Source organism: Giraffa tippelskirchi, chromosome 1, assembly GCF_054371585.1.
Source record: "Giraffa tippelskirchi isolate mGirTip1 chromosome 1, T2T-mGirTip1v1.2.pri, whole genome shotgun sequence".
Lineage (NCBI taxonomy): Eukaryota > Metazoa > Chordata > Mammalia > Artiodactyla > Giraffidae > Giraffa > Giraffa tippelskirchi.
Genome location: NC_137275.1, coordinates 107,039,740 through 107,051,028, shown reverse-complemented (window position 1 = coordinate 107,051,028; position 11,289 = coordinate 107,039,740). Strand labels below are relative to the sequence as shown.

General features: G+C 50.5%; 1 protein-coding gene across 7 annotated transcripts in view; it reads right to left on the bottom strand.

Annotated features, from left to right (window-relative positions):
- Positions 1–3,302: 3,302 nt before the first annotated feature.
- Positions 3,303–11,289, bottom strand: part of LOC145505869 (uncharacterized) — a 63,558-nt gene continuing 55,571 nt past the window's right edge. For 5 of the 7 annotated variants that reach the window (XR_014053337.1, XM_081489025.1, XM_081489029.1 and 2 more), the window contains 4 exons: positions 10,792–11,013; positions 8,332–8,481; positions 5,464–5,687; positions 3,303–3,647 (listed from right to left, as the gene is read on the bottom strand). Coding sequence is in view for 5 of the 7 variants with exons in the window: in XM_081489025.1 (XP_081345151.1) it covers positions 3,329–3,647; positions 5,464–5,687; positions 8,332–8,481; positions 10,792–11,013 (915 nt within the window). In the remaining 2 variants the exon portion in view is untranslated. The remainder of the gene's footprint in view (positions 3,648–5,463; positions 5,688–8,331; positions 8,482–10,791; positions 11,014–11,289) is intronic. The other 2 variants (XR_014053336.1, XM_081489039.1) reach the window with 1 other exon arrangement.

Sequence of the window (11,289 nt, the reverse complement as noted above, 5' to 3'; positions counted from 1 at the left end):
CAAGTTAAAAGAAGCATTTATAAAAATCAGAAAACAACAAAGAACAGACCAAGGAAGTGACACCCCTGGGTTGACTATAGACTCCATGGAGAAAAACACCTGCCTCAAAGTCAGGGACCACGGCCAGGCCCTTCCCCCGGGCCTCCTCCTAAGGCAGGCCTCTGGGTCCCCAGCCTGGCCGCCCTCCCCCAGGATGGGAGCCCGCCCCACGGGTGCCCACGTGACTAGGACGGGCAGTACCGTGTCCTCACTTAACAAGAGGGCAAAGCAGGCCACAAAACGGGCGAGCCGTACACCCAGGTCACAAACCCCAGGGTGACGGTGCTGCTCTGCTGTGCCCGGCAGAAGGGTTCCTGGGCACTGCGCTGCCTGAACTGGAGCGCGGCTGCCCGAGTCCTGCGGAAAGCCCCAGGAGTGCTCGATTAGCAGGCTGGAAGCGAGAGAGGGACAAGGAAGGCCAGCCCTCGGGGCACTGGACTCCAACAACAGGGGCTCATCCAAGTGACCCGAGCGGAGAGGCACCGAGCTCCCTCCTGATGCTCCCTCCATCAGGGATGCCATGATGGACACGAGAGCCTCTGGAGGAAAGCGGGCTGGACGGCACCACAGCTAAGTGTCCAGGCTCTGATCAGACCAGTCCCCACCGCACTGCTGGGTGTGCAAGCCTGGGCATGGTGCCCAGCCTCTCTAAGCCTCAGTGTCCATGTCTGCTGAATGGGGATAACAGCAGCCTGGACCTCACCTGGGTGTCTGTGGGATTAGATGACAGGCTCGGAAAGCACTCTTCGGGGTGCCTGGTGCACAGAGTCTCCTGCACACTGCTACCCACCGTCATTAAATTGGTTTCCCCCAATTCTAACATCTATGGTTCTGATTCGGTCATTTCTTTTAAAAAACCACTAAGTGGAAATTCCATGGTGGTCCAGAGGTTAGGTCCAGAGGCACTTTCACTGCCCGGACACAAGTCTGATCCCTGGTTGGGAAACTAAGATCCCGTAAGCTGTGCAGCATGGCCAAAATAAATAAGTAAATAAAATTTTAAAAATAATAAATAATACTACGTCCATTATAAATAAGCATGAGATGATTAGAAGGCAAACAAGTGGGAGAAAGGCAAACTGTTACAATTTCCCCAAGGAATGACCCATTTGCAACAAAATCATCAGCATATTTTAAGTGGTGGGTGAGTTTCATCACTTCCATTAAAATGTCAAGTATTCACCGGTACATAACCACATAGCGTTCATTCATGTAAAACGATAAAGACTCTTTAATACTTCATCGAGAAACAAAGGCATGCTAAATTACTAAATAGTTTACCTTTCGACGATGCTTCCTTAAATCACTAGGCTGATAGATGCATGCAAAGAAATGAAGAGAAACCAGATTTATTGCGACTTTGAAGCTAAAAATCCAAGAATCCGTATAGGCAAAGACAGTAAAGCAAAAATGACAGCAAACATATAAGTGAGATGAAGATTTAGAGAACATGTAACTGGAAACAGAACATTTTCTTGGACCACAGAAGTTAAATAAGCTATTCAGGATTTACTAGAGAAACACTATACATTATTCCTCAGCAAGATACAATTCTATTCCAACATCATGATTTGTTAAAGCACAGCATTCTGTACAACGAAGGGCCTTAACAAAGGGCCTGAGTTTTCTATTCTCAGCCAAACTTCCCTATAACTTAGTTTCTCTTAATAAATAACATGTTATACTTCAAAATAGTAATTTAACAGATGAGGAAGTTACCATAATACCTTTTTTAACACTGAACAAATCTAACCACCTATTGGACGTTAATGTAATATCTTTACGTAGAATCTGATTTCAAACTTCTCAAAATAAATTCATTAAAGCAGGTACCCTGTGAAAATATATAAGAATGAAAGCTAGAATAATAGCAGGTGGAGTCTTTACATTTTATGAACCATAGAAGATACATTTTAAGAGAGTCTAGTAGAGACATTAACCGTGCAAAAGCTGATGAGATTTACAGTCTTAAGTACAAGCACCAACACAGAAAGGATATTGTGTCAAAAGTCCATTAATTCTACACTTAGAGGATCATTTCTTTATGTAAGCATAATCTCATTTATGAATCACACATGTTACGTAGTGTACTATCCATCTACATTCTGCTTGTAACTGCATAGTGATACAATAATTCAAACTTCCTGCTGTGGGAGAAGAACATCATTTAATGAGACATGACGACAAAGCACAAACCCGACGAAAAGGGACACACGCTGTGGACCACAGCACTGCTATGACCAGAGCAAGTGGGAGGGCGAGGGAGGGGAGACGGATGGGTAAACTACAGCCTCCGGGTGGGGGGATGGGAAGCTGGGGTCTGGACTGACGACGACTAAGCAGACAACAGTATGAGACAGGAAATCAAAACCAATGATGAAAGCAGACACACCGTCAGAGAGCTCCAACAACAAGGAAAAAATATACAGAACTGTTCTTTTACAAATACTCGGAAAGAAACCAAGCATGAAACCACAGAGAAATTTCAAAGAATTTTAAATACCAACTAATTAGCCAGTGATGCAAATTATAAAAACAGTGTGTCAAGAGACCACAAAATGGACTAGTTACCACTTCATCTGCAGCTAAAATGATTCACCGATAATTTAATTATATGCTAACTAACAATGCAGCTACAATGAAATGGGTGGTAACAAAAAATAGTGATAGTACAAGTGCAGTTACAAAGCAGAGTGTTGCAGACATGATTTCATGGGGTAAACAGCAATGCACTCACAAAACCTAAGCTAAACACGCAAGAAAGCTGGAACATGTGCTTTAGAGCCGCACACTCTGTCACCAAAAGCCCTAGGTCGTCATCCCATTTTTAGACTCGGAAGAGCGAGGAAGCCCAACTTCTTCCCTGGGGCCCTGGGCTTTTAACCTGGTTTCACACGCAGAGCTGGCCTGAGCGTGCGGCCAGGTCCAGCAGCAAGCAGACCAGTTTAGCTTCTTGGTTTTGTTCCCACCGCATGCCCTGCACCCTGCAGCCAGGCATCCCCAATGGAAAACGTGCTGCACGGTTTTCACACACCATGAGACCTGCCTATGGTTACTTTCACGAAGCTGTCTGCTCCCTGAGAACAGAAAACTTCCCTGCAGCTGCTGTGCCCAGCACAGGCCAGGCCCAACGTTACAGAGGCAGGCTCTGGCTGAGTTCATGATGATGTGGCTAAGCCGGCGGTCCAAACATCAAGACTCACTTGTCGCTGTGTGATTACGGAATGATTAAAGACTAGCCAGTTTTAAAAATCTTACACCTCTGAGCGTAGCAAATGTATATCTGATTTTATTCTGGGTAAAAAGAGAAAAAAACAAAAAAGAGACAAATAAAACACAAAACCAGTGTGCTGGGGGAGGGACGCAGCAGGGAGGCCAGAGTCTTGATGTCCAGCTTGTCTACCGCTTGCTCCGGGCTGTGCAGCCTCCTTTGGGGCTTGGAGCGCCCACTGCTGGGCAGGCAGGAGTCGGCAAGCGAGGAGGTGGGACACAGGTTGAGGGAGCTCACAGATTCACGACGACGAAGGTTGCCTAAGCTCCCCCTGCACACTCTGCTCTCAATCTCCTCGACCCGCTGCTCCGTGTTCTCCTTCTCTTCTTGGATCAACCTAAAATAGAATAAAACTCTTCACCTGCCTTTGTCAGCAGAGGAACGTGTCTGGACAACAAATGTGGGCTTGCATTCTGTGTCACGATTAGCAAATTCCAGGAACAGTTGCTCAACTAACATCTCAGCAAAAAGGTAGGACTTTCCCTCTTTTCAATAGTCTCAAACTTAGAATAATTATCATTGAGTCTTACAAAGTGGCCCCTGATCATTCACGTTTGATTTGACTGATTTACTCTAACATTCTGACGGGGCCTGGGTGGCGCCTCTCTCCCTGTGAGGAGATAACCTGAAGTTGACAACCTTCACCTTCCCCGCTCTCAGGGCAGAGATGCACGGCAGTGCCTCAAGTCTTTTCCACTGGGAATCGGGAACTCTGTATAATCAAACAGCAATTCACGAACAAGCTGGAGTTTCTAAACACAAGTCTCCAGACCAGATGAAGTGCTGAGTTGATTTTTTTTTTTTAAGGTTCTATACATACAAACGCATCACTTGATGCAGTTCTCCACCAGCTTTGTGTGAGTTTCTGGATTCATGTCAATGTGCTGCATTAACCTGTAATTCATGGTTACTGCTTTTCTCCCCTAATGTGTGGTGGATGATTTTATACAGCAGTTTAAATACTCGATTATGCAAATAAAATGATTTTCAAATTTAACTACAAGATTCTTACAGGTCGTAACCTCTCCAGTTTCACTTCTGCTTATACATACTGGAAGTTTTTCACCGTTGATAACAAGTTGATGGACAGCATTTGCCATTTACATCAAGTTAACTTGTGGCATAAGGAAAAATCACCTTTACCTGACAACGTGCTGTAAAAATAAAAATATTAATATATAACCGTTCCAGATTACCTGCGGGGACGGGGAAAGACAATCTTTCTGAGCTGTCTGTGCTCAAAGCCGGCCCACAGAGCAGTCTGTCTACGGCGTCAGAAGTGCAGGCGGCACCACCTGCGTTTGCTGGTTGGCCGTCACCCCCGCCTTTCCCCCGGGCCCCCCGGGCCCCCCGTGCTCGGCCGACAGGAACGGGCACCTCGGCCTGGGCTGACGTGACAAGAACAATCTGAGCAGCGGCTCTGCCAGGTCCTGTGCAGGGTCACCGGCCTGCGACCAACTCTGAACGTGGACTCGGGACAGGAGGCATGGCTGTGCGGGTGTGGTACCAGGCAGATCTCGGGGCCCCCAGCCACCCGGCTACACCCAGACCCAAGGCCCCCTGTTCACCACGAGGCTGGCCTTTGGATTCTAGCCCGTTTTGTAAATTGTTATAACTGCCAAGACGGTGTCTAAGGAAAACATCTTCAATATACTGATGAGATGAGAAAAACTCAAACACATGTCCTTGGACCACTGTCTTACTTACAACAAGCCAATCTTCACACTGTATTAACTTTAAAAGGAAAATGCAGATCTGAGTGGGAATTTGCCAACCCCAAAACCCCAGCTTTTCTGTTCTAGGTGGCTTTTCACCAGAACGTGGGCAGCTCCGAAGGACACACGAGGGCGAACCCTCAGTGCCGGAGGGTGCACGGGCCACAGGGGGACACCGCCTTGGCACCTCACCCACCTTGGGGCTCAGAGCTGAGAGGGGAACACCCCACAGCGCCTCCCCACAGAGTGCTGACAACACACTGTGGACCGAACGCCCTGGCTGACTGAGCTCTATAATCAAGGGCCATCTCGGAACTGAAAATTCTTGAAGCAGACCTGAAGTCAGTTTTCTTACTAGGGAACACTCAAGACTTGTCTAAGGAGAACAGCTCCTCAGAGAAACCAAGTTTCCAGGAAGCTGGGCTCGGGCGCACCCACCGGATCTCTTCGTTGATGCCGTCCAGCTGCTCCTGAAGCATCGCAGTCAGAGTCTCGGCATCGCCCTGCCCTCTGGGCGACAGCAGAGCGGCCGAGCTGCAGAGGATGGCCCTGTCGTCCTCGCCGTCAGACACGTCCACGTCACTCTCGAACGCCTGGGCCACGCTGGCCGGCACGCTGGCTTCCTTGGCGCGCTCGCAGTCCTGTTTCTTCGGGGTCTGCACCTGGGCACGAGAGGACCACGTCTCGTCAGTGACCACGATTTTACATGGGAGCCCTGACTTTGGATAAATGGGCCATGCTTATGAGACACTGTCATCTCTTAAGCGAGCAGTACTGAAGAAAAGGGCAGGAGGAGAATCCAGTTCCTAGATGGCCTGGTGACATTCAGGTCTTAGCGTGGACGGAAGGCAATCCTATGAGGTTTTTCATAAGGGTGGGCTGATGGAGTCAGAGACAAAAACCGAAAATTAAAGAAAAATACATCCATGCTTCCTTCAGCCAGGCGGAAGGAAAAGAAAAAAAAAAATCCTTCAGCTCCGCAGCAGCTGGGTCCACCTCAGCCGTCATCACTTGTACTAGTTCACCGAGGAGTACAGTCCTCACAGGTTCCCAGCCCTCCGTTTTCCAGGCTGGTCTGAACACCTCAGACAGGAGCGAGCAGGGGCAGCCAGGGGACCGGAAGGCCAGCCCCCCGCGGCTCTCCTCTCGGGGCACAGGCACTCGGGCTGTTCTGGGGGACGGCCCCTCACACCCCAGGGGTGGCTCTGTCATCAGAGATGCCCGGGAGAGTGCCTGCTGGGCCCCATCCTGCTCTTCCACTCTCACACCTCACACCCTTCTCTCTGCAAATCTCCCCCCTGCCCCACTCTCAACCCAGGTCCTGCCTTCTTTTCCCAGACATGACCTCAAAGCAACCAAGGGGCAGCCTTGAGGGGCTGGTTTGCCGGCTCCCTGTCCCCCGTTGCCTGTGCCCTCACCCTCTGTCTTCGTCACAATCCCTCCCCAGGGCTGGGCCACCCCCTTCGCTGGCTCCAGCACCTCCTGCCATCATTCCTGCTCCGCTCCAGCGAACCAGCTGCCTATGGGTTCACCCCCATCAGCCCGGTCAGCACATCCTCTCCCTTTTCTCACCTTAAAATCGCACAATGGGAACCAGCAGATTCCTCCTCCAGGGCTCCCTGCAGCACCCACTGCAGGTCTCTGAAAGCTCCCTGGGAGCGGCCTCTACTGTCCCCTGCCCCACCCGGTCTCCAGCTCTCTGCAAGCAGGTGGTGTGCCCCACCCCGCAGGGCAGTTCCCCGGGGGCGCCAAGGAACCCATGTTATCAAGCCCCCTCCCCTCCTTGCCCCCGCAGCATGTCTCTCCCTGGGCTCCAGGCCCCTCCCTCTCTGGGGTTATTCCTCAGTCCCTCGCGCCCCTTCTCAACCTTGGAATGTGGGGCACCCCACGGCTCTACTCTTGCACCCCATCTCTCTCCACCAGCACATGCCTGGTGACTTTACCATGCTCGTGCCTTTAAATGCCATCTGTATGCCCACGACCCTGAGTCCTCTCCCGGATCCAGGCTGGAACACTCAGCTGCTGACGGGCTCGTCCACTTGAACAGGGCTGAGGCCGGCTCTTAGCTCCCCACCCCAGTGCCCTCCTCACTTCAGGAAACAGGCTCCGGCCTCGAGCTGCTCAGGCCTGAGCCCGGGGTCCTCCCTGATGTGGCCCTCTCTCTCCATTATCCCAGCTTGTTGACACGACCCTTGATCTATCTCCGAGTGGCTCCTTCTCTTCCGGCCTCTGGGGCTCTGTTCAAGCTCACCCTCCTGGTGTTACCTCGTTGGCCACCCTGTTCACACTCAATCGTCCCCCCTTCCTTGGACAACTCGGGCACTCTGGTCTCCTTTCCCTGCTCGTTACTGTCAACAGGCTGCGCGGGCTTAAAAATGGATCCACAAATCCTTCCATCCTCCTCCCTTCAAGAGGCAGAGGGGGCAACTCCTGCTCAGCCCCTGAGCGAGGCAGGACTTCGCAGCTCACTCTCGCAAACAGAACTGAAGGTGTGCGGCTTCCGAGACCGGGGCGCGAAAGGCCCCGGGATAAACCCCGCACTCTCGCTCTCAGAGGGTGTTCCGAGGAAAGCCAGGCCGTGAAGAGGTCCACACGGCAGGGACCTGGGCCTGTCCCCACCAGCCAGGTGAGTCTGAAAGCCTGCCATCCAGCCCTGGGGGGCCTTCCCATGTTTGCGTCCTCAGGAGGCCCTGAACCAGGCCCACCTGCTGCAAAGCACAGAAACTGGACTGTGACCTGCTCACTGGGAAGTCACTAAGCTTTGCAGTGATTTGTTACATGGCAGTGGATAAAGAACGCACACGGTTTTTAATTCACTGCTGGAGTCCTAGTTCTGACGATGTCTGGCCCAAACTAGCTGCTCACTGAACATGGCAGCTCAAAACACAGACATGTATGAAAAAATACATGCCATAAATGAGGCGAAAATACAAAGGTACTTAAACTTCCAATGAGAATTCTTCTCACTATAAAATGATGGGTATGTGTATCCATTTACTCGCAGGATGATTTCAATCAAAACGGTGCTAATTAGTACTGTGCTGGGCCTCACAGTAGGCCACAAGTTATCAAAATTGGTTCTTTTAAGAAAAAAAAGCATGCCTTAAAAGGAAACTCGTAGCCAGAAAAAGGAAAATGGGAAGACATAAAGCGATCTATCAACGCTTTGTTCCAAAACCATTTCAGGACCACAGTGTGAGGGGGCAGGTGCCTTACAACGTGGGAGTCACATGAAAAGGTGTTTACCTTCCTTCCTCAGGAATTCACCACTATAAAAGTCAGACACAGTTCAGTAAAAGCCGTTACCTGTCGATGCATAGAATCCTTATCTGCGATTTCATTTTCAAGTTTATCATTGAGGTCGTCGTGCACAGAGGTGGCTTCGCGCTGGGCGGCAAGGTAGCATCTCTCAAGGGTAGTGATTCGCACCTCCACGTCCGTGTTCTGGACCATGGCCTACACCGGGCATTGCAGAGTAGAAAAGGTAAGTCATTATCATGGAACACTCCGATACACGTACGCGTAAAAAAGTTGGACTAAATCCTAAGTTTCAACTCAAAAATAAAGTTAGCGTCCTCAAAATTAAAGTCCTAGACACGGCAGTTTCCTCGGACGTGAGCAAAAACGTGCCTACTTAAAATGTCACATTTGCCACGATTGGCACCCATATGTCTGCATTAACGTTCTGTCTGGCCACTCGGTTTCCCAAGCTTCTCTTCAACATAATCAACCCAAACAGCAAAGAGTATACTAAACTACCCTGTTATTGCATGAATTCCAGGAGGAATGGTATCTGGCATGAAGTCACGACCTCTGTCTGCTACACCACACAGGCGGACTGGATCCACAAGAGGGAGGGACCTTCGACAGATCCAACAGGGACCTCTGAGGCTCGTTTCCTCGGGTAAAAGTCGGAAAACTCTCATGCAATTTCCTCAGAATTCAAGTAACAGTAATGAGTGGAAACAGAAGTCAAAGTTTAACACAACTGGAAGCAGCCTTCTCAAGCCTAATTCTTCTAAAGCAGACTTACACCACATGTATGAAAGGGTCAAACCAGGACCAGAACTTGCTGCTGGTGCAACTCCCGTCCGCCAGGTCAAAATCCACTGCAGGTCCCTCCGTAGTCGACTACTAAGTAACCAATGTGGGCAAAGGCCTGACATTAAAAGTGAAAGGTCTCAAGGCCGCTTTTCCCAGAATTCTCTACATATTGAACTCTGCCACCTAATCTCCTCCTGTTGCCAAAGAGTAGTGGGAAAAGGTTATACAAGCGTGCAAATATTCTGTTTTGAGTTCTCACATTGAGCTCTCACAGAGAATTACTCACACCAAGCTACTAAACAAGGACACCTGCTGTAGCACATGTCGGAGGGGTTCTGTCTGAGACGGTCTCACGGGGGAGGGGTGGGGCAGGGTGGGCGCTGTCTGCCTGCCTACAAAGGAGAGGTGAGGCTCACAGGAGGAGGCCCGAACCCTCAGCACTCTTCTCTTTTCACAATGACCGTTAGGCAGTTTCTCATCAATCATGACAGCCGCAGACACGACCACCAGAAACATCATGACTCTACATGGTTACACAGCACGGGCCTGAGGCTCTGAGGGTGAGCAAACGCCACTCGACCTGTCTGACCGCCGGTATCAATGTCACACATCCCCTCAAGGAGCAGAACCTCAGAAAACTAGAGAAGACGGCCAGGCAAGCTGCCTCAGCAGGGCCCACACAGCGGGCTCCCATCTCTCCGAGAGAACGGGCTCCACAGACGTCACCAGACTCGCCTGAGTGAACCCGAAGGAAATTTCAGCATCATCAGGTATACATTCGACAGGCAGGTGGGGGGGATGAACTGGGAGACTGGGGTTGACGTATGTACACTACTGAGACTATGCGTAAAGTCAACAACGAGTAAGGACCTACTCTACAGCACAGGGCAGTCTACTCAGGGCTCTGTGGTGAAGTAAATGGGTAGGAAATCTAAAAAGAGGGATATATGTAGACACACACACACACACACACACGTATATATATATATATATATATATATATATATATATATAAATATAAATATAAATATAAATATATATATATATATATATATGACGGATTCACTTTGCTGTACAGCAGACATTGACACAGCAGTGTAAAGCAACTGCTAACTGCTAAGTCGCTTCGGTCGTGTCCGACTCTGTGCGACCCCACAGACGGTAGCCCACCAGGCTCCCCTGTCCCTGGGATTCTCCAGGCAAGAATACTGGAGTGGGTTGCCATTTCCTTCTCCAGTGTATCAAAGGGAAAAGTGAAAGTGAAGTCGCTCAGTTGTGTCCGACTCTTAGCGACCCCATGGACTGTAGCCTACCAGGCTCCTCCATCCATGGGATTTTCCAGGCAAGAGTACTGGAGTGGGGTACCATTGCCTTCTCCAAGAAAAAGGAAAGCAACTAGACTCCAATAAATGAATGAATGGATGAATGAATTTTTCAAAGAGGAACACACTGGGCACCCTAGAACTTGTAGAAATGAGGAGTCCACACCCAGGGTGAGCACAGCGCTAGGGATGCCCTCGTGTTGCTCCACTGCCAATGGACCGCCTGGACCAGGCCTCTTCTACCCCAGAGATCTCGACGCAGAGGCGGGGAGGCCGCCAGTCGCGGTCTCGCCAGCGCTCTGTGCTCCTACTCACGCAGCCATCCCAAAGCTCAGATCAGCCGGAGAACAAGGGACCCACATTCCACCTCAGGACAACAGACACGTCCGCTGTCACTCACTTCGCGGACATCCCGCTGTGGTTGTCTGTTCGCTTCCTCGGACGCGAGGAGCTCCTTCCTGGCCGTGTCCGGGTCCTCCTCCGGCTCTCTCACGTAGGCAGAGAGGTTTGCCAGGCACTCCTTCGACTGGCTCTGCTCCCCTGACTGCCTCTCGATGACCTCCTGGAGCTCGATCACCTTAGCCAGGTCTTCCTCGTGGCTTGGGGAGCCGTCGGAGGATCTCTAAGGGGGAAAGGAAGCCTTAGACAGACAGCCTTGTTTTGGGAGGGAGGGAACACAGCATTTCCGGGCAATCGGTGAGGTCAAAACTTTCTTCTGCACTCTGGGAGCTCACACGACCCTCACGGCCACTCAGATCTACATGGTGCATTGCTGACAGGTCCCAACAGCCCCGCACAGACTGGATGGTAAGGCGAGAACCAGACAGAGAGCGAGACCGAGGACTTGCCTTTCCATTGGTGCTTGGCATGTTTACTTGCTCGGGATTTACATCAAGCA